This window comes from Squalius cephalus, assembly GCF_949319135.1.
Source record: "Squalius cephalus genome assembly, chromosome: 24".
Classification (NCBI taxonomy): Eukaryota; Metazoa; Chordata; class Actinopteri; order Cypriniformes; family Leuciscidae; genus Squalius; species Squalius cephalus.
The window spans coordinates 15,807,834-15,831,933 of record NC_137145.1 but is presented as its reverse complement, the minus strand read 5'-3'; the positions used below and the strand labels follow the sequence as shown (position 1 = coordinate 15,831,933).

The following is a 24,100-nucleotide window of genomic DNA, read 5'->3' as shown; positions in this document are numbered from 1 at the left end:
TCCCTTATGCGTCATCTACGCCTTTGTTATTGTAAGAGGTTAGCGACCCCTAGCAGCGAAAAAACTTTTTCTCTCAAACATTTCAGAGCATTTATGTGATTCGTGTGACGAGACACAAAACGGTTTATGTTTTCAAAATATTAGGCATACAAATAAAATTAGCTACATGTAAATTAATGCAAATATTTGCAAAGTTAAACATTATTTTCCAAAACAATTAGACCTAGAATTTCCTATAGTGTTCTATTGTAAAAATGCCTTGTAAAAATTGCAGTTTCTCTCCAGCGAATAGTAAAAGTCGGGAGGAGCATTTACAAAACCTCAGTGAAACCCGATCCATGTCCCTTACATATCACAAATGACCCCCACACACGCACACACACTCACACCACCTGTCAGGAGACTCAGCCCACATAACCACAGACAGAAGCCTCAGCTGGAGGTGGAGGACACAATCTGAGGGAAGTTTTCCTGCAACACAAGTATCACTGGATCCAGTCTGATCTGCGCTGAGACCAGCTGCACGGTAAGACCCAACATCTGTTTCAGCTAACAGTTTCCTTGCAGGCGTTTTTATTAAAACCTCCATCAGTTATGGAAGTTTATTTGGTCATTACGCTCTTGTTTTAGTTATTATTAAAGTGAAAAGTGAATCAACGGGAGGTCCGCGGCAGCACATGGTGGTTTAACTACTTCACATGCAGTGCTCCCTTATCACCCAGGGCAGCAAAACGTGGGACGGGGCGCACGGGGTCTCCCGCGTCCCGCCTTCTAATGTGGTCTGTCCTGCAGGAGGAAAGGGGATAGCGGACATTGAAAAGGATTGTAGGTTTATGGAAAGTTGCCGCTCCTAAAGCCTGTGGTTTACTGTGAGACGCAGGCTTGCATAATAACCTTTTAGTCGTTGCACAGTTCGTTTGCTGATTATTTAAATCATAAGAAGTAACAACAGACAGATCATCTGTTGCATGTCGTCATATGCCAAAAAACATAAAATAGTTTTTGTTATGGAGGATACGCATAGATTATTACATGTAAATAAAATACTGAAATGGTAAAATGAAATATTTAATAAAAATAAAAATAGAATACAATAAAATAATGACACAAATGTGGTTAAGTCTACTTGTTTTAAATAATAAAATGCAGGAAAATTCTCTGTAGGTAAATCTTTTCTATTTATAAGTGATACCAGAGTCTCTTCTTCTAGTAAGAGTAAACTGATCTAAAAGAGCGGCATGTCACCTCATGTCATAAGAGATGCAGTAGCTAGTCTAAAGATATTACTGCCAAAACGATCGAAAAAATTTAAACAGACAGTCATTATATAATTTATATTATAATCATTTAGCATATTTTGTTCAGTTGGTGAAGATTAAAACAGTCTTATACTGGGTTAAACACTTTTTGTGCTGCAAATATATATATAAATGTTAATAAACAATGCTTTTTCATTGCTATAATGGAAAACATCGCACCATCAACACTGACTAACACACACCATGAGCTGTATTTATATGTAAACAATGCAAGTGCTCTACCACGTGAAGTTTTCTGTCCAATGGGGCCAGTAGAGGGTCTTTATTTACTACAGCTGAGTCACTGTATGTGAAATGTTTCTTCCTCAGACCAGATGGTTTCTACAACAAAGAGCTCTTTTAATGCTCCTGATTGCTTCAGTAAGTCCTCGCTGGCTGATTGTAGGACAGAGAAATTATTCACTGTCAAATGTTTAGTGGTTTTTAGATGAACCTGTTGAATGTTTCCATATTACATAGATCACAGTCAAGAGCATAGAAAACAGCTCCGATGATCTTTGACCGTTTGTGGTATGTTCTTTATTTGATACCATAGATACTACACTAAAATATTTATGTGTGGGTGCGTGTCTGAATGAATCCCAAACTAGATGTTGTTGGCCCTTATAATATTATTACATCCCTTGAAAGGTATTTATTGTGATGGTGCAATGTGAAGATCACTACAAGAACTAAAATTATTTATTTATTTGTCCTCTCAAACCCAAAGTAATCAGATAGCATGAGCTAGCTAGCTAGTAGGAAGTAGAAGTGTTTTGCTTATTTATATCTGTGACTCGTGACCTCATGGCTCATCCTGCAGGTTTTCTGTGTTATGTAAACTAATTGATTTGTGCATTTCTCGTAATTTGGTCACGTGTATTTATCTATACCCCCAACATATAACGTGTTACCTGACATCCCACGTATAACGTGCTAAAAACAAGCCTCGACTGTGGCGGAAGTGGTGGCCTAGTGGTTTAGAACCTGGGCTGCTGTCATAAAGGTTGCAGGTTCAGTCCAAGGCATGTAATTGAAAATGAATGAGTAGTTAAGTCACAATCAGCCAATTAGGGTGTCTGTCATCAAATGTGAGTAGCTAGATCAATTTGAAGCAATAAAATGCATTAGAAAATGGTTATAAATAGGGATGTCCCGATCCGATCACATGATCGGAAATCGGGCCCGATCACGTGTTTTCAGACTCGATCGGAATCGGACGTTACCTCCCGATCAGGACTCGGATATATATATTCTCATTATTTTTTAACACATCAATATTTATGCGGTGGCACAGAGTTACGCCGGTTTCACATTGCACGCGTTAGTAAGCAGCGCAGGAGCAGTGCGTATGGTGAGCAGGAGCAGGACACGTGCGTTTTGCTTTCACACTGGCAGCGTTTGTCACGCGCGGCTGAACCGCGGGTTGTGTAGGCTACAGACAGAGTAGGCTACTCTATAATGGATAAGTTGGCATTGCTTTTTTTCGTTTTCAAATACATTTAAGAGAAAAGACTTGTCAAGAAGCTTATTTTATTAATAATTTCATTTATATAACTTTTGTTTCATCTTTGATTTTATTGTTATGGCAACAAGTTTGTTTTTGGACATTTGTTTTCTTTTTAAATTGCTGTTGGTCATTTGATTGACTGTTTAAAACACAATAGATATCATCAATGCACTTTTTGGATAAAACTGCGGTGTATTTTGGCCATGATCAATGTATTGTCACTTTAATTCAGCAAAAGCGGCGCAGCAAAAATAGACTCGGCGCCGAAACGATCGCGGCACTGCCGCGCCGCCTCTGCGCGCGGTGTGAATGCTCTAAAGCCTGGTTTAATCTGGTAACATGGGCGGCGAAAAAAAATACGCGCTGCACGCTCTGCTAACAGTGCAGTGTGAAACCGGCGTAAGAGTTAGGAGTGCAGTTCCTAAAAGCACATTACTGGCTTTGCAAACACTGTAGCACTTTTTATTTTTTATTTGTTTACATGCCTGCCGGGTATTTTAAGTTGAGGTGCTATTTGTTTATATATTAGACTTTTTTTATATTTACTGTTGCACTAAAGTCCAAAAGTGAAGAATTTATGTATTACTTGATTGTTCAAGCTACCTCACAGAAGTGCTCTGTTTGTTAACAGAGTTGTTGAATGTTAAAATAAGGTGAATTAAATAAAAAATAAGGAACATCCTGGATCTGTTTTTTCGCTCTTCTTTATTCTTTTTTTATGTATTAAGTATCGGATCGGGACTCGGTATCGGCAGATACTCAAAATCAAATGACTCGGACTCGGACTCGAGGGCAAAAAAACCTGATCGGGACATCCCTAGTTATAAACTAACTATTAGATTGTTAATATTGATGTTAGACTAGTATATCTTGGTAAAAGGTTCACAGATTCTAATTCCACTTTTGCTGCAATATCTACATTTTTCAAATGATATCATGACTGAGAAATTAAGTCGCAGTTGCAAGATCTGAAGCCACAAGCGCAATAAATAACATTGCAGTTATGCACAGTCAATTAATGTTTTTTCTATAAACATTGCAAAAACTGCAAAAAGGTGTTTAGATGGGGTTATTAATGCTAAGGAAGAGGTAATATTCCTTATTTCTTAAATTATTTAAACTTGTTCCAACAGATGTTAGCACACATTAAAGGGTTAGTTCACTCAAAAATGAAAATTCTGTCATTTACTCATGCTAATGCCATTCCAAACCCGTAAGACTTTCGTTCATCTTCAGAGCACAAATGAAGATCTTTTTGATGAAATCTGAGAGCTTTCTGTCTCTGCATTTGCAGCTATGCAACAAACATTTTGACGCTTCAAAAAGTTCATAAAGAGATTGTAAAACGAATCCATATGAATCGAGCGGTTTAGTCCCAAGTTTTCTGAAGAGACACTATCGTTTTAATGTACAGTATGATGAACAGATTTGATTTAGGCTTTTATTCACGTATAAACATGGATCAGCGAACAGCCTCTCATTTTGAGGCCACAGACAGACATTTACCTAGTGCCATAATCAGTATTTGCATCTAATTTTTGATCAGTCATTACTCATCAGTAAAACTTTGTTTGAAAATGACATGTTTATAATATATTTTCATTTCACTATTTTATCAGGCAAGTCACTTGAGAACAAATTCTTATTTACAAAAACAGCCTGGCTTAAATATTTAATTTCTATATAGGCCTAGGTATTTAATATTAATGTTTGATTAACTTAGCCATATAAATAAATGTATATATTTTACTCTTTCATATATGTGTGTATCTATATAGTGTGTAATACATAAAATAATTTAGATTTCGTTTTTTTTGTGTGTGTTCAAAAGTGAATTGTAATTACTTATTTACTTGCTTGCATTAAAGGGATTTTCAAATTCTGTCATTATTTTTTCACCCTTAAGTTGTTCTAAACCTGTATACATTTCTGGTAACACTTTAGTTTAGGGTCCATTTCTCGCTTTTAGCTAGTTGCTTATTAGCATGCATTTTACTAGGATACTGGCTTTTTATTAGTACTTGTAAAGCATATATTAATGCCTTATTCTGAATGACAATATTCTACATCCCTCAATCCTACAGTTGATGAACCCCATTGACTACCATAGAATGGGGGAAAAAAAATACTATGGAAGTCAATGGGGCCCATCAACCATTTGGTTACCGCTCAAAATATTTATTTTGTGTTCAGCAGAAGAAAGAAATTCATACAGGTTTGGAACAACTTGATGGTGAGTATAGTAGGGTGAACTTTAAATCTAATCTGGCTGCCTGTCCTCTTCAACCTTTAATTTATAGTCTTTTTCATGTCTCGTTAGTGTAACTATGGTATGTCTACATAGAACGTGCTTCGTGTTCATGGGAAGGTTAGTAGACAGTGTCACAGGTAGAGAACTGGCTTTGCTCCCAATGACAGACAGCTGAGACTCTATCCACCTTGGCTGTCCTCCTGTTTCACGTCTCTCGTCCTTTTTAAAGAGTCATTGGTCTTTATCTGGAGGACGAGACACGGATTTAATTGTTTTAAGCCATTGAGTGGAACTTCATGTTGCCATTATAAACAACTAGGCCCAAGACTTTAAGATGTACTAGAAGGTCCTGAAGAAAAAAAAATAGAAAAAGCATGTTTTCTTATAATATTGAGTTATTTGAGTGAAAGAGTATTGTGATGCCTTGACATGCTTGAGGATCGTTTTCTTGTTGACTGTTTTATAAAATAGAAGTGGATGGGTCAGACAGAGGGAGTTTTTTCTTCCCGTCGGTTGGCTGCGAGCACATCCTAAATGAGTTTAGACATTCCTGCCAAAGACTAAAACTGAATAATGTTTGTCACATACATTCCAAAGCAAAATAGCAGTCACAAGTTTCTGAGCTAATGGTAGTCGGACGGTGCCAGGTACATTGCGCCCACTCTAAACATGCTCATATGGTTGGACAGACCTTCACAAAAACACGTCAACAAAACATTTTCTTTCTGGGTAGACACTGTGTCCTTGACCCTATTCCCTATCTGAAGCCTTGCTGTTTCTAGAAGGGGCTTGTGTTGTGGTTGTTATCATACACCAAACGTCTGTGACGTCAGTACTCAAGCCCATATTGATGCTAGCGTAGGATCAGTATGTCTAGTTCACATGCTGATGGGATTTTATTGAAGAAATGTTGTGATTAAAAGTGAAATAAAAAGGCACAAGCATTCCAAGGCTAAAACACCATAACATAAAGTCGCCCACTGATTGGTTCCCAAGCAACACACCCCTGCTCTACCCACCTGCTTAATTTAGCCAGATAAACTACGTGTGTGTCCATGGTCACCTCACTCGTCCTGACTGAGCCAGAATGGTAAATGATGGCACTATTAACCTTACACAACCCTGCTGTCAGATGAAGCTATGAGGATTTATGTAGATGTGATTTTTTCCATACGGTTTCCTGCGGACAGAGTACTGCAAAGTGTATGATGCCATTCAAGAAGAAGATTTACTCAAATGCTATGCTAATGGAGATCTTGGTTGTGTTTTATTTAAATTTTGTCTCAGATATTTCTCACTAAAATGCCTGGGAGGATTAAAAGTAGAAACAATTGAGACGTTGGCACACACAGTAAGTGTGTAAAGCTATGAAATTAACGTTGATAGCATACCAAGGTTCAATGCTAAAGATTTTACTGTTGTTTAGATTCCCAGAAAACAACCCATATTGTTTTCATTATTTTTTTACAGAGCCTGCACATGACATGAGAAAACAAATTCAATTGTTTTAGGTAAATCATAGCCATACTGTTCTAATTCGCTCCCATGATTTATTTATTCGTTCCGTCATTTTACCAATGATTTAACTATATTAAAACGAGTGAACAAAGTAGTACATGTGGCCATGATTTATCTAAAACAGTTAACAAATTAGTATAATATAATTTACCCCCCCCCCCCCCCCCACGCACACATGTGTGGCTCTGTAGCTTTTGACCCTTATCAACATTGTATTCTAAGAAATAAGATTTATACAACAATAACATTTTTGAGACCAGTGAAATTTCTCAATTCTTCATTACAATTTCACAACCAAAACTACTAAGATAACTAATATAAAGTTCAAACATTAATAAACACAAGTAAGCAGTCAGTAATAAAACAAGAACAAATAAATTAATTACGAGCAGCACAAATAAGTACAATTTAAAGAGACAAATGAAATGAACTGCTTTGATTTTCAGGTCGGTCCGACCATAAAATTTTAGGTACAAAAATTACATAAAGTAATCAAATGTAAAATAACACTGCATAGTCTTCACTGTATGAATTAAATATTGATTCTTATTAAACTATGAAAGATGTTCAGTCAAGAGCAGTGAGTAATTTTCTCTTTTTCTTTTGTTGTTTGATTAACATTGAGGACTTCATTTTGTGTATATTTGTCCATTTAAGCATGACAAAATGCAAAGGACAACTCAACTCGGCAGTGGAAATGCTGTTAACTGTTCTGAGCATCTCAAAATGTTCTTGGAATGAACTTAGCATGACTTTTGATTGCAGGCTGTAGGGTCTTGGCAAACTCAATACGTTGAGACATTTTTGAAATCGGTTCTGAAACTCTTGAGGAGACATTGTGAGATTAGTAGGGTCTTTCTTAAGGACAAAATCTAATAGATTTAAGCAGAGCTTTTCATGTGCTCTCTAAAAAAACATTGTTTGTGAGTAAAGCCTCAGGTTCATAATGATAATTGAAGTGTGCAATAAATCTCGTCCAAAATGCCTGACATATATCTCAACATGTCTGATGTCACACTATTAGAGCAGTTTAGACCAGCTCACTCAGTGAATGTTGGGACATCTGAATGAGGTCCAACAGGACAGAACTCCAACTCAGGAACAGCTTGTGCTTGGATTACTTTGATTCACGCCTGGATAGAAACCATAGGAAATGATTGTGCATCTTTTCAAAATTATATCAAGCTTAATTATTTAGCTAAACTTAATCTAAACAGTATTTATGTACTATTATATATTATTATCTAATTGATGTAGCAAATACATATATATATATATATTTGTCGAAATTAATTGGTCATGTCAAGTGTTTTAAGCAAAGCATATTTTAGGGATGTTTTCCCATATATTGCAATTTTTTTTCATATATATCTCGTATATAGAAACATACATTTTCTTCATGTTCACACAGTGTCATAAATTCTTGGATACAACACTGGTTTCTCCTGAAACCGTTTAGCTATAGCTTGTGTTTGCACTGTTTCAGCAACAGGTTTGTTCCAGTCAGGCCCTCATGCCATGCTTGCGTGATTTAGATGACAACAGTTAAAGGTGCAGTACTGCTTGAGTGACTCTACTAACCTGCTTCCATGTTGTGTGATCCATGTTAATGACATCCAAGACATCCGATAGCCCCCGAAGCAGAGAAAGAAAAGGTCGCAACCTCTACGTCTGGTCTGTGGAACTTTCCATTTAAGAGTGGCTTGTGTGACAGGAAGTGACTCCTTATGTTCCCTTTGCTGTTTAGATGGGAGCCACAAAGAAAAATAACTGGGTCATGATTCACAGTAGCTTAATTTATACACTTGTACTTAATTTCAAACCAAAGCCTCTCAAGTTACTCATAGTTTGAAGTAGTTAAACTGTAATCAAGCTACTATTTAAAGAAAAGTGGTTAGCTATGCTACGTGTTTCTAACAAAATCTAAATGTATTTGTTCTCAGAGTAATCAATATCTATAGGACAAAAACAATGAGGATCTCAATTACCCTGCTAAAAATAGCTTAAACCAGCCTAAACTGGATTTCTAGTTGTATCTCCTAGCTTGGTCATGCCTATTTTACTGGTTTAGGGACATTGGGGTCAGACTGAGGGACCAACTGGTTGACCAGCTACGACTAGATTAAAACTATAGACCTTAAGCAGAGCACTTTTTGAAGTGTGCTTCCCAATGCTAGGCATAAGTGAAGAGTTATTAATCTTTATTGGATTATTGCAAAAACATGTCTCAAAAAACAGTGCTTTATTGTACTATAATTATATACATGTGCAAAATTAGCTTGGGGAAAAAGTTGGCTAAAAAAAGCTGCACTATTTTTATATAAGCTGAGCTACTGTCATACTTTTGTAAAATGCAGTAGAGTGACAACTTTTAGTTAGTTACTCCTGAAAGGTATTTTTCCTTTATTGTGTGAGAAAAATACCAAATTTACTGCTGTACATACATCTGTAGTGTGATGGTTGCTTCACATAGAGAGATTCATTTGCATGAAATTAGCTTCTCAGAACAGGCTGGTCTCACAGTGCTTGTGAACACAGATCCCAGTTGTTCTTTTGCATTTGCGTGTATTTTTGCCATTAAGATCCGCTCTCGGTTGCGTAACATGTCAGTTCGTGTGAATATGATAGATTATCCCCCGGTGGGCCTCTCCAGCTCTGCCACCAGTCACATTTTATGGATTTCTCTCTATGTTACTCAACACTTGGGAAAAATGTTCAGTACTTAGACTGGAGACAGTGCAGCTGTATGAACTTATTGACTGGAGAGCTGCCGCCCATTTGTACGCACAGTACAGTACATTTTGACTCTTGGCCATTGTGCTTTTCTTGCAGTATTATCAAAAACACACTTTTTTTTGGCTAGTGTTTGGCTACAAGTTTAATGTGTCAGTGCTCTGCACGTTTTTAGGCCCTTAAAAATCTTAACAGCTGCTATCCTCCCCACAAATGTGCTGGTTTGTGTCCTGCAGCTTAGCAAAATGATGTAATGTTTGCTCTTATCTCTGGTGAAAAATATCTGGAAAATGCCTAGTTACTTTGTTCAAACTGGGAAGGTGTAACAATTAACCGCTAAGCTATATGATTGCTGAAGCATTTAGGTTCATCTCTGGAAATGTATTTTGTGTGGAAATGAATTTTAAGCAAAAATTTTAAATCTTTCTTGGACAAAATATATAAGCTTTATCAGACAAAATGATTGGATTACAGTACTTTCATATCGTAACATTGTTACCCAGTCGTTTGACGTACTGAAGTCATAATTTACTCTCTCTAAATCCATGAGACTTTTTTCAACAAAAAGAAGAAATTTTGAAGAATGTTCATGCTGCTCTCTTTTGTTTTTTGGGGGGTGATCAATATTTTAATTTTATTTTTTTCCCCCACTTTTTTAACATTTAATGGTTTTGTTTTGCTTTTGTCCAACAACATAATCATTATTTGGCTATAATTTATTGATTTATTTTAAAAGGAATGGTTCCAATATCCTTCAAATGTGACATTTATTGCAGCAAATACTGATATGGCCGCACTGATATATTTTGCATCCCTAATCATTTTGACATCATCTTCAATATATAGATTGCCACTGCCAGTTCCTCAAGTTCATTACTTGGTGTTTTCTTCCCACAGATAAACAACACTTCTGAACAACATTCTAAACATTGAGAGAGTGAAACAGCAATAAAACGAAGCACAAAAAGAGGCTGGCATCAGATCGAATCAACAATGGTTTTGAAAAAGCTTTTGCGTTTCGGGAAGCAGCTGCTGAGGGTGAAGGTTGTCAATTGCAACTCGGAGGAATCGCGTCTCTCCCGATGCCTGAACACCTTTGACCTGGTGGCTCTTGGTGTGGGAAGCACTTTGGGAGCTGGGGTGTATGTCCTCGCTGGAGCTGTGGCAAGGGAAAACTCCGGACCGGCCATCGTGTTGTCGTTCCTCATCGCGGCCATGGCCTCGGTGCTCGCGGGCCTCTGTTATGCAGAGTTTGGGGCGAGAGTGCCAAAAACGGGCTCAGCGTACCTGTACAGCTACGTGACTGTAGGAGAACTATGGGCCTTTATAACTGGTTGGAACCTTATACTTTCATATGTTATAGGTGAGATGACACACTAACAACTACATGTATTTTCCTATAGGCCTACTATATGTTTTTTTGTTTTTTTTAATGTAGTCATTATTTCTGTGAAACCTCTAAACTAAAACTGAGATGGCATAAATTGGTATATGTGAGTCTGTAAACTGAGGTATAGTGAAGGTTTTACATTTCCTTATGTTTTTCTTTCTTTATGTCTTATGTTATAATCTGTAAAACGTTCTCAGGAACCTCAAGCGTTGCCCGAGCTTGGAGTGCCACATTTGATGAGCTGATTGGAAAACATATTGAGCAATTCTGTCGTCAGTACATGTCCATGAACGCTCCGGGCATTCTGGCGGAGTACCCAGATATATTTTCTGTATTCATCATCCTCACTCTAACAGGTAAAACATGACTAGAGCGCCAATTACATAGGGTTCCATGGCTGAACGAATTGTGTATTCCAGAGGGCCATAAAATGCTATAAATAATGATTATATATATATATATATATATATATATATATATATATATATATATATATATATATATATATATGCATGCTATGTAATTTCCATGTTGTGTGTCTTCTACTGCGAAACATGTGAAATACATTTTTAAAAGATGAAATATTACATTTAAAACAGTGATTGTGAAACACTCATTCATTCTAAAAATGAAAGCTTTTTCAATGTATATATTTAGCGTCCCTTTGTGTTGACTTTGCTCCGTAGTGTTTTGAACTACGTTTTGTTTGCTGTAGGCCTGCTGGCCTTCGGGGTGAAGGAGTCAGCCATGGTCAATAAAGTGTTCACCTGCATCAACATTCTGGTGCTGCTGTTCATGGTCATATCCGGGCTGGTCAAAGGTACGCTGAAGAACTGGCACCTGGACCCTGATGAGATTCTCAACGGTACCAGTTCCACCCTTAAGTGAGTCGTGTTTTTATGACTTTTGGAAAACGTTCTTGGAATATGTTTTTATTTAAAGAAGAAATTACTTCCAAACATAGGGAAGCTCTCTGTTTATTATTTTGTGATTTGTAATCTTGTCAAATACCAAGTTATATCAACATTATCTCAAGAAAACGAGATGATGATAATAATAATAATAATGCTTGACCTATGTAGATGTACACTACCATTCAAAAGTTTGGACTCAGTACGATTTTATTTTTAAAGAATTGAATACTTTTATTCAGCAAGGACACATTAAATTGGTCAAAAGTGAATGTTCATAGATTTCTATTTTAAATAAAGACTTTTCTTTTGAACTTTCTATTCATCTATTCATCAAACAATCCTGAAAAAATGTATCATGTTTTCTCCAAAATATTAAGCAGCACTACTGTTTTCAATGTTTCCATCCAAAATTGCTAATTTATCGTATGCGCAAAACTGGAATATGGCAGTACGGAACTTCCTGATAAACTGGCGCCAAATATCACAATGAAAAATGGAAGTTGCTGCAGTAGGAGAAGCCACTAACAAGATTGGTCTGCTGGTTAGTCCAGTTATGCCATCCTATTGTGCAAAGTCACATGACTTTTTTTGATGCGCATCGAGAAATTTATTCGGTAAATGTGAATCAATTGAGCACATAAGTTTCTTATGGGCATTTTTAGAGTTTATGGCATCTTGGCGTATCCATCCAGCGTTTTTTAATGCGATATCCCAAAATTTGCATATAAATATGTGGCTGATAATAATAGGAATTAGAATGATTTCTGAAGGATCATGTGACACTGAAGACTGGAGTAATAATGCTGAAAATTCAGCTTTGCATCACAGGAATAAATTACATTTCAAAATATATTTAAATAGAAAATTTAGTTATTGTAATAATATTTAACTTTAATAAGTATTTAATATTCTTCATATTAACATATTGTATTTTTGATCAAATAAATTCAACCTTAGAGAGCATAAGAGACTTGTGATTAAAAAAAAGATTAAAAAATCTTACCGACCCCAATATTTTGAACGGTAGTGTATGTTTCCATATATTTTACGCAATTCCCTTCAGTGTCACAGAAATCCAGTAGCAACTCACTGCAGTACACAAGATCCAGGGGGCGGAGTTGGATCCAGATCTAAGGGGTGGAGATTGGTAGGTTTAGGGGTGGGTTTAGGGATCGGGGGTGGAGATGGGTAGGTTTAGGTACATGTAAGGTGGGAGGAGTTGGATCTGGATCCAACTCCTCCCCTTGGATTTCGTGTTCTGCAGTGAGGACCATCTCCAGAAATGACACACTTCCCCTTTAAATTATGTTTATTCAAATTCAAATGTCATGTTAAAAATGTCTACATTACTCTCTCTGACCAGTTCCACACAGCCCCTGCCTTCGAGAGAGATTCTGGGTGAAGGTGGGTTCATGCCTTTTGGCTTCACAGGGGTCTTATCAGGAGCGGCTACCTGCTTTTACGCCTTCGTTGGGTTCGACTGCATTGCCACCACAGGTACCTAATGTTCACTCTGAACTCCAGTGCTCTCAAATCTCATGTCTAATCTTTAGAAGGCACAAGTTTTCTCCTAAAATTCACTTGAAAAGGTCAAATATATTATGCATGTCCACAAGTGAGGTTAAATTGCGCAATAACCATGTTTTCTACATATAAAGTGCTGCATTGGTACAACAGTGAGGCTATTATTTTACCTACATATTTGGCTTGCGTCCATGTTGCTTTGGTCAAGGTTATTTAGAGTTTCCTTTATGTTTATAATCGTCTTGCACGGATATTCTCAGTGGATTTCTGCTTATGGTTTGCCTCTGGCCCCCCTCTTTTATGGCGGCTCACTCCCCCACATTCCCTTGCTTTCCATTGGCTAGAGTGTTTCAGGGTTTGTCTGGACATGTTTTCCTCCCTGTAGCTGTGGTTCACATTCAGTAACCCCTCCTCATCTACACGCTGGTCAGGAATGCTAATTTACCCATGTGCCTCTGCTCTCTCTGCCACTGCTGGCATGAACATACTACTCCTCTGTTTTATGTAGTGCCCCGCGCAAGGTCAAGCTATAGGAACTTTTGCTAAAAGCGAACATGCTCACACTACTCACTGCAGCAGCCGAGGCATTCTCTAACTACGAGGCTTCTTAATGGCGCAATTAAATGTAGTTGAATTAATGTAAGTCTGATGTTCACTACTGTTCAAAACTTTGGGGTTGGTAAGATTTTTTTTTGATAAGTCTCTTATTCTCATTAAGGCTGCATTTATTTGATCAAAAATACAGTAAAAACAGTTATATTGTGAAATATTACAGTTTAAAATAACTGTTTTCTATTTTAATATATTTTAACATTTAATTTATTCTTCAGTGTCACATGATCCTTCAGAAATCCTTCTAATATAATTTATAATATTATAATATAATTATAATTTTTCCGATTGTTTTCAATGGGAGCACCGTGTTTTTAAAACGGAAGCAGCGTGGCAAGGCGCTGAGCATCTATTTCATGAGAGAGATTAAAATAAAATAAAAATAAAAATGGTGGATTTTATGTAAACCTGTTTCATAATAAAAAGGTTATTGTGACTATATTTCTTGTTACAACATCATTGAAGCTTAATATCTGACAGTGATGTGACTTCATTTCTAATTTTAAAGGAGATACAATAATTCTTATTTTAATTATCTCACAATTACCCTTTTTTTTTTTTTTTTTTTTACTCTTACTTGGAAACTTCCATAGTATTTGTAGAGCCACTAATTAAAAGACAAACATCTATCAATTCGTTTTCTATTTCACACAATAATGATCAGTCATGTCATGAGATAGGATGGAACAAAATTAAATCCCCACATATCAATAATGTAAAGAGCTGAAAATAACCTGGTATCTTGTTACATTAATGTTCTCTTGAGAAAAACAAACTGTCTAAGAACTCCTGTTATTTGATAGTCTGGGCATAGGTCTGTTTATGGCCTCTGACCATGTTATTGGTACTGTGATAGAGCAATTAGCTACTGACATATTGGGCATTGGTGACATATGGATGATGCAGGTTCGAGTCCAGCCTGCAACATGCAATTTTCCATAACTAAATACTGTTTCTCACAATATCCTGTTCCATATCACAGGTGAAGAAGTGAAGAACCCCCAGAGAGCCATTCCCATCGGGATCGTCTCCTCCCTCCTCATCTGCTTTGTGGCATACTTTGGTGTATCGGCTGCCCTCACCATGATGATGCCATATTACATGCTGGATAAAAACAGCCCTCTTCCTGCAGCCTTTAAGTACGTTGGCTGGGAAGGAGCCACGTACGCTGTGGCGGTAGGCTCCCTCTGCGCCCTGTCCACCAGGTAAGCACTGATCCTACGTGTCGTTTTTAAACACTATGGCCCAGTTTAGAGTAAACCATCCCCTGCATGGTAGAGCACTAAAAAATGCCTTGAAATGAATAATTACCCATGTTCCCTGAAATGAATGGATGTAATTACCCTCAAGCCTGGTTGCTGTTTAAAAGACCTCCGTCATTTTGATAGTACAACCTTAAGGAAGTTGACCAATCCAATCATTAAATTTCACTAAGTGAACTGTGACAACCCAAGGGAGGTTGAGAGAGTGCAGTCCGGGAATAAATTGTGTGATGGTGTGTGCATATATTTATCTGAGGCAGCTCATATGAGCCCCTTGCTAAAAATACGAAAGGAAATTTGGTGTGCTGAGTTATGAATCCTGTTTCTCAGTTATGCAACACTCTCAGTCCAGGCCATGAGTGGGATTAAGCTTTCATGCTACATTTTTTCTGTCCATAAAAGTCAGGCAACAATTAGTCTCATAGTTATGGCCTACATGTATATGCACCATGTTGTTTGTACTATGAAGCATGAATAGTGTGTAATCTATAAAGGGAAAATGATGATCTATCCAAGTCCTAAACCTCTCATCCTTCTAACAATCCACCTAACTTGTGAAACTTATGACACTAATGAAAACCTCAGTTGAAGTAGAATTATTGGCATTTTTCTCTTTGGTTTCCAGTTATTGCAATATTTTCAATATTAAAATACTATTTTGGAATCCATTCAAAAGTGAAGTGTGTAATTTTATGTTCAAATACCTACCTAAGGACTGCCCGTTTAGACAGGGTCATATTGTTTGACCAATGTGTATGATTAGGTTTTACTTGTAGATTTATCTGATGAAACCATTTATCTACATGATACCATAATAAACAAAAAAACTTTCACTGACATAATTGAAAAAGCTGAATATATAGTTCTGCTTATTGGTATCAGTTTTTTTGCTACTAAATGCTGCTAATAACTTGTCTTAGTCAATATTTCCTCATTTTGGGCATTTCGTTTTAGTTGACAAAAGTAACATTTTAGTTGAGGAGAATACAAAATTGAACCAATAGTTGTCATCATTGTCATTATATATAGTCCACACCACATCTATAAAAAATAAAGACAGAGGAACAATATCGTTGGAATCACTTTCATTTTTTTTTCCCAGTTGATGAACGATAAAAAATATTCACTCAACTTTAAAGAGCTTGAGCATTTGAAGCAGCAGACGAAAATAATAGATAATGTTATTGTCAAGTCAAGTATTTATATAGTTTTACAATACAGATTGTTTCAAATCAGCTTTACAGTGATAATAGGAAATGAATGCAACAAAGATTGTTTTGGCTGTACAGCAGCTCTAGAAGAAAGTCATTGTCTAGCTTAAGTAAGTCTTTGATTAATTTCCGTTGTAAAAATCATACCGTTTTCAACTGAAAACAGAAAACTTTTAATGCTTTCTGGCTGTTCATTTACACGACAACGGCGGTTTGGTGGCCCGAGAACGCAAATTTTAAGTAGGTTTAATTTTTTTTAAATGGGTTTTGAAAGTGATTCTGCTATAAGCGATACGTTATAAACAGCAACCAAAAAAACGTGAATCTGTAAAAACGTTGACGGCGTGTGCGCGTCTGAATGCTTATGTGCGCGGTTGCGTATAGTCTTTCTTTACAAAGTGACATTGCCAATTACTTGTCTGGGATGCATAATAGAGTGTTTTTAGTCGTTTCCGCGGATCCGTGTGAACGCAAATCGTTTCGATAACGTTTTCATCTGTACAGAGGAAATATTGTCTGTTGGTGTGGACACTAATATAGTTATCGTAATAGTTATCTTTATAGTTATCATTCTTGTTGTGAACAGGCCTTAACACAGAGCGGACTGGTAAAAAAAAATGGCTGAATCCTAGAAGTTGTGAAACACCAGCCAGTCAAATTAGAAGTGTGTATTTGTAGGCTGATTTCCCAGAAGAGCAAACGCTGTGGCTATGTGGCGCTTTCAAAACATTGCACTGTTTGTTTGAGTTTTCAACTAAGGCGGAAGGGGTGGTAGACGCATATGGAAACAATCATTATTTTTGCAATGCCACTTGTTTACCACTAGTGCTTCAGAAATTACATGCTTCACCATTAAAATCATCATTCAAAGTTCACTCTTGAATGCCAAGAGATTGATGCTTATGCTCTTGCAAATATTTTATCTTTGTGTTGGTGGTCTAATCTCTCTTCTGATTGGTTGGGGTGGCCTATTTGTGGCATGTATCTATCTTATAATAACACCACAGCAGTGTATGAATGCACTATGTCTGTGTCTCTCTTTGCATGGCATGGTTTGTTTTCTCCATCTCTCGCGGCAGCCTGCTTGGCGCCATGTTCCCCATGCCCCGTGTCATCTGGGCCATGGCTGACGATGGCCTGCTCTTCAAATTCATGGCTGGGATCAGCGAGAGAACAAAAACACCCTTATCTGCCACTATAACAGCAGGCTTTGTCGCAGGTGAGAACGAATTTTAATGCTACTAATCTACTGACGTCGCGTTAAGTTTGCGGTATCGTGCATCCGTCCACTGGAGCATGTTGCATGGAAAAACAAAATTTTCGTCACTCTGAACCTAGCTGGCATGGGCCGGGTGACGCTGCCAGCCCCCAAAAACTACGATGGCATTTAACAGGTTTTTTTTTTTTAACTGGATTTATCCACTTTCTGCCTTTGACACAATCTCTGGCAGCTGCCCAGTTGGCTTATGTGTTTACTTCTATTTTCTGTTCTGCTTTCTTTCTTTCTTTTTTTGATCATTCCATGATCAGTCTCTTGGGGTCCTTGTTCCCCCTCCCACGTATAATCTTTGCCATGGCACGGGACGGTCTGCTCTTCTCGTTTCTGGCACGGGTGAGCGAGAAGAAGACGCCCATCGTGTCCACTCTGGCCTCCGGGGTCATTGCTGGTAAGAGCAGAGGAAGGCATTGTGGGAATGCAGGGCTCCAGTGGGCTGCTTTTGTTGCTGTTAGAAACACCAGCCTGTACATATCTATAGGAAGGAGGTTGGAAACTCACTGTTTATAAGACAAACATGGAGCAGTTACATGTAATTGGAATTATTAATGTTTTTTTTTTTTTTGGATTCCAGTAGTTTCCTGGAATAAAAGCTTGTAAGAAAGACTTTGCTTTGAACTATTTGTTTTATTATGCAAACATTAGGTGATACATGACGTTGCTATACTAAAGATTCCATTGACATTGTGTTTAGTTTTGCTTCCGTTCCATGCATTTAAAGATTTGAATTGCTTATGCTTTTAGCCCTTTCCATGAATAGGGTACTGATTTTTTATTATTATCATTATTATTTTCTAAAGAGATTATTTAATTTTCTCTAAATTATTTTTGCCTTAACTTTTAACGCTAGAACGCATTAACCAAAAAACATCAAGATTTCACTCCCCACAATCTTTGCAGATAGACATAATATTTCATAAATCAATGCTATTGTTGTTATTATTATTATTATTATTATTATCAAAAACATATCAAAATATACTATGTTAAAAAACATAAATACGGGTCTTTTCGAACCCCTTTATGCAGTCTCGGGTAGTGATATAAAAAAAAAGTCTATTCTATGACGAGGAAATATCTGGTCAGAATTTTTAGAAATGAATAAAATATCAAATAAAAAGATTTTTTTATTGATAAAATATTTATAAAACCCTCTTTATGCATTCAAGGGTTAAAAAAAGTAATGTGATATCATTTTATACCCTATTTGTGGAAAGTGCCGGTTTCTTTAATTTCACGTTTATACAAGTATCTATTTAATATTCCAAATGGGAATTTAAACATGTTGATAAATGTTTTGTAACAGTTGACAATCCATGAGCATTGACTCTTGACACAAATGCATTTTTAGGAGTATTTATTGGGAATAATGTTTATGTAATTCTTATATTTTATTTTACCTTGAAAGAAGTATTAATGTCATATTGACCTAAACAAAACATGCATATTCTTTACACAGTAGATATAGTTTTGAAACCTTATTAAATTGTTCATTATAAATATCAAACTATCCTCAAAACAGATGACAATATCCGATCCTCTTCCTTCCTGTGCAGCTATCATGGCTTTCCTGTTTGACCTGAAGGACTTGGTTGATCTGATGTCTATAGGAACTCTTTTGGCCTACACCCTGGTCGCCGCCTGTGTTTTAGTACTCAGGTTGGCAGATGCATATAAAATGAATGCATTTTAAATATCAGTGTACTTACAATGAGGCTATTCACAGTCCCTTCCGTAAAACAATGTTGTAATCTACAGATACCAGCCCGAACAGTTTTCTCAGATATATCACTTAGCAAACACACAGGAAGAAATGGAAATGAGCGAGACCATAAGTGTGCCTAGCATGGGGATTCTTCCTGGCATAGAAGAGCGATTCAGCTTCAGAACAATGCTCTTCCCCCACATCACTGAACCCTCCAACATGTCAGGCTTCATCGTTAACATCTGCACAAGTCTGCTTGGTATGAATCAGTGCGATTCCACATTAAGACAGGTCCTGTTTTTATTAGGGCTTTCTGATTTTGTTCAGTTGTTTTTTGGAGGTTTCTAAACGGCGTCTCTTCTAGGTATGCTGATCCTTAGCTTCAGTCTGTTGGCTGTCCTGGGCGGAACTGCAATGTGGAATATTGTCACTCTCAGTGTCCTGTTCAGCCTGTGCGTCAGTATCACGCTTATCATCTGGAGACAACCTGAGAGTAAAACCAAGCTCTCTTTTAAGGTTAGACCTCAAGGCGTAATACACATCTAACAGAGTACCAGGATGTGGTCACACCCAATAAAAACAGCTCTTTTAGAGGTAGATTTACTATTTATAGAGTTAGTTTCATTCAATCGAATGTTGATAATTAACTATTAAACACAATGAGAAAATTACTATGTTTTATGTTATTATGTCGGGTCAGATGCTTAATTTTAGTTTTTGTGCAGATCTATATGAATTTATCCAGAAATATATGAAAAATGCTATTCATCCATGCAATTACTTGAATGGACCTCTTTTGTGACAAGCATATTTTTAATTTCTGTATATATATATATATATATATATATATATATATATATATATATATATATATATATATATGTGTGTGTATGTGTGTGTGTGTGTGTGTGTGTATTTTTTTATTATTTTGTTTCCAAATATTTCAGGGTGATACAACTGTCCTGATTCAATCAATGTCATGTAATGTGACCAATAAAATAATGTGGTAAAGTCAACATGCAAAAAAACAAACAAAAAAGAAAAAGAGAGGACCCATAATGTCATGGCTGTGTCAAGGTCAAAGTCTCTTAAAATATCATATAATTTAATGTTGTGTTGTATGACTTCCAAAATACGTTAAGAATTTTATGAATTTATAATTCATGATATGGCTTTGAAAAAAGTAAAAAAAATAAAAATTTAAAACCACATGAAACCATCCAGTGTTACTGACACTAAATCTTGCTAAAAATGTTTTTGGTAACTGAATTAAAGCTTAAATAAAATATAAGAAATAGATGGAAAAACTTAATTTTGTTTTGGCAACTAACTGAAATAAGTATAAGTTGAAGTAATAAAATGACTAAAAAGCACATTACTGAATCACTACAACCTAAACTAAAATTAATATGAAAACTCAAAATATAAAAATAATAATACTGAAGTAGTTTAACATGAATACATAGAGGACATTTCTAAGAGTTGCCATGTGTTTTTTAGACTATATTTTCAAAATATTTTTCTAATTCTTCATCATAGGCATTCTTATAAGCTGTAATTCTGGCATTTCAATCATTTTTAATTACAGTACTTTTCACATCCTCCAACAGGTTCCTTTGCTTCCATTTCTCCCGGTGGTTAGCATGTTTGTCAATGTGTACCTGATGATGCAGCTGGACAGGGGAACCTGGATACGATTCGCCATCTGGATGTCTATAGGTACAGTACATGCTCCTTCACGAGCCAGTATGCAAACATTTTTGAAAACTGGTCCGACCACTCGTAAACACTAGTTGTGCTGTTTGTAAAGATCAAATTTAGGCTTTCGGTCATTTGACGATTATGAATGGCCTCCAGGAAAGCATGTATGTGGTCAATAATTTGTTCCATTATCCCTCTGTTCTCTCCAGGACTCGTAATCTACTTTGGCTATGGAATCTGGCACAGTACTGAAGCTGCACTGGCCCATTCCAGTATGGACGAGGAACTGAGTGTGTACAAACCAGCCTGCGGTCTAAACAGGGACAGTGTGACCCCGGAGAAGGAGGCTTTTCTCTGTAATGGCCATGGATCACAGGTTGATGAGGATGGAGATCTCTAATGTGGAACAGTGTTACGTTATTTGCTCAAACTTTACATTAAATCACACCGCTGAGAGGTTGTGAGGAGCACAGGCCATTGGAATCTAATCAGATGGAGCTCTTTGACCGATTTAACAATGTCACTTCCTTGTCTAAGGGCTCTGTTAGGTGCACACTACATGGGTGGAAGTATTTGAGTATTCTCACAACTCTCAAGTTTTTTTTTCCTACTTAAGAAATCTCAAAGTAACCAAAACAGGCACAGGACCTTTTATTGAGTGGCTTTAGAGAGAAAAAAGATGTGAGCTGCAGTATTTGATGTTGACGGCTGCTTTTGTTTATTGATCTAATTGAACTTGTGCCTTTTGTCTTACTATTGCAATTCAAGCTAAATCAGAGTTGCTCTTTCTGAATGTTGGATGTCATTGTTTTACGTACCTTACAACAGACGAGAAGAAGAAATCAAATCATGCTTGGCTTTTCTGTTGAATTTGTAGTACTGTCTGAGGTCCCATTTAGGAACCTTTTCTGGCTGGTTTGAACTGCTCTAATCCAGAATGTGTAGGTTTTTACTGGTCCACCCAGATTAGACCTTCGGGTAGTACTGCCACCTGGTGGTCTGGTTGAGCAGTTACCAGCATTAGTTGCTTTTATCTGTCACAGTGCTGGCTACTGTGTCTTCTATGCTGAAGGAGTAAAGCAGGCATTTTTTTAAATGTTTGGAGAAAAGTTAATATCTAGGGGTATATTTTGGTCATTTAAGGTGTTTGGACATATCACATTGTGTTTTTGTCACGCTAAATGTTTTTCAAATGAAAAAAAAGTGTTGAAATAATTTCCTTAGATTTTTTTTTTAAAGGTTTTTGAAAGAAGTCTTATGCACCAAGCAAATCATTTTAAATACAGTAATATTGTGAAATATTATTACAATTTAAAATAGCCATTTACCATTGGAATATGTTTTATTTATATATATATATATATATATATATATATATATATATATATATATATATATTATATATATATACTGGATGTTAAAATATATACAGACTGTATAAATGTTATAAACTTTATAAATATCAAAAACATAAAAATCATAATTATTAACACAAGTACAATCAGTAGTCTAATTACTTGTGCCACATTGGGTATCCACCTAAAGAAACTACTCAAAGTTAGTTTTTATTAGTCAAATATATATATATATAATATATTCACACAGTGGGGAGAACAGGAACTGCCGATTTTGCAGGTTTTCCTACTTCCTACAGGTACACTTCAGCTGTGAGAGAAGGAATCTAAGAAAAAATCAGAAAATCACATTGTATGATTTTTAAATAATTAATTTGCATTTTATTGCATGACATAAGTATTTGATCACCTACCAACCAGTAAGAATTCCGGCTCTCACAGACCTGTTAGTTTTTCTTTAAGAAGCCCTCCTGTTCTCCACTCATTACCTGTATTAACTGCACCTGTTTGAACTCATTACCGGTATAAAAGACACCTGTCCACACACTCAATCAAACAGACTCCAACCCCACAATGGCCAAGACCAGAGAGCTGTCTAAGGACATCAGGGATAAAATTGTAGACCTGCACAAGGCTGGGATGGGCTACAGGAAAATAGGCAAGCAGCTTGGTGAGAAGGCAACAACTGTTGGCGCAATTATTAGAAAATGGAAGAAGTTCAACATGACGGTCAATCTCCCTCGGTCTGGGGCACCATGCAAGATCTCACCTCGTGGGGCATCAATGATCATGAGGAAGGTGAGGTATCAGCCCCGAACTACACGGCAGGACCTGGTCAATGACCTGAAGAGAGCTGGGACCACAGTCTCAAAGAAAACCATTAGTAACACACTACGCCGTCATGGATTAAAATCCTGGAGCACACGCAAGGTCCCCCCGCTAAAGCCAGCGCATGTCCAGGCCCGTCTGAAGTTTGCCAATGACCATCTGGATGATCCAGAGGAGGAATGGGAGAAGGTCATGTGGTCTGGTGAGACAAAAATAGAGCTTTTTGGTCTAAACTCCACTCGCCGTGTTTGGAGGAAGAAGAAGGATGAGTACAACCCCAAGAACACCATCCCAACCGTGAAGCATGGAGGTGGAAACATCATTCTTTGGGGATGCTTTTCTGCAAAGGGGACAGGACAACTGCACCGTATTGAGGGGAGGATGGATGGGGCCATGTATCGCGAGATCTTGGCCAGCAACCTCCTTCCCTCAGTAAGAGCATTGAAGATGGGTCGTGGCTGGGTCTTCCAGCATGACAACGACCCGAAACACACAGCCAGGCAACTAAGGAGTGGCTCCGTAAGAAGCATCTCAAGGTCCTGGAGTGGCCTAGCCAGTCTCCAGACCTGAACCCAATAGAAAATCTTTGGAGGGAGCTGAAAGTCCGTATTGCCCAGTGACAGCCCCAAAACCTGAAGGATCTGGAGAAGGTCTGTATGGAGGAGTGGGCCAAAATCCCTGCTGCAGTGTGTGCAAACCTGGTCAAGAACTACAGGAAACATATGATCTCTGTAATTGCAAACAAATGTTTCTGTACCAAATATTAAGTTCTGCTTTTCTGATGTATCAAATTATGTCATGCAATAAAATGCATATTAATTACTTAAAAATAATGCAATGTGATTTTCTGGATTTTTGTTTTAGATTCCGTCTCTCACAGTTGAAGAGTACCTATGATAATTACAGACCTCTACATGCTTTGTAAGTGGGAAAACCTGCAAAATCAGCAGTGTATCAAATACTTGTTCTCCCCACTGTATATATATATATATATATATATATATATATATAT

At 37.0% G+C, this 24,100-nt stretch overlaps 1 protein-coding gene across 2 annotated transcripts; it reads left to right on the top strand.

Annotated features, from left to right (window-relative positions):
* The first annotated feature begins 342 nt into the window (after positions 1–342).
* Positions 343–22,233, top strand: slc7a1a (solute carrier family 7 member 1a). 2 transcript variants are annotated; one of them, XM_079860831.1, is made up of 12 exons: positions 343–526; positions 10,208–10,673; positions 10,898–11,056; positions 11,416–11,584; positions 12,978–13,111; positions 14,733–14,955; positions 17,303–17,442; positions 19,056–19,158; positions 19,258–19,463; positions 19,569–19,720; positions 20,815–20,923; positions 21,115–22,233. In XM_079860831.1, exons 2-12 carry the CDS (start codon positions 10,304–10,306, stop codon positions 21,303–21,305), a joined length of 1,956 nt encoding a protein of 651 aa, XP_079716957.1. In that variant the 5' UTR covers positions 343–526; positions 10,208–10,303; the 3' UTR covers positions 21,306–22,233. The 2 variants fall into 2 exon arrangements, with proteins under 2 accessions (XP_079716957.1, XP_079716958.1); XM_079860832.1 differs by lacking the exon at positions 17,303–17,442 and adding an exon at positions 17,754–17,890 and having other exon boundaries at positions 346–526.
* Positions 22,234–24,100: the final 1,867 nt, after the last annotated feature.

Excerpts from the sequence above, each read along its gene's own strand:
- slc7a1a (XM_079860831.1), top strand. The coding sequence starts at position 10,304 with ATGGTTTTGAAAAAGCTTTTGCGTTTCGGGAAGCAGCTGCTGAGGGTG. Across the intron at positions 11,057-11,415 it reads CATCATCCTCACTCTAACAG|GCCTGCTGGCCTTCGGGGTG; the intron begins GTAAAACATGAC and ends TGTTTGCTGTAG. Across the intron at positions 17,443-19,055 it reads AACAGCAGGCTTTGTCGCAG|CTATCATGGCTTTCCTGTTT; the intron begins GTGAGAACGAAT and ends CTTCCTGTGCAG.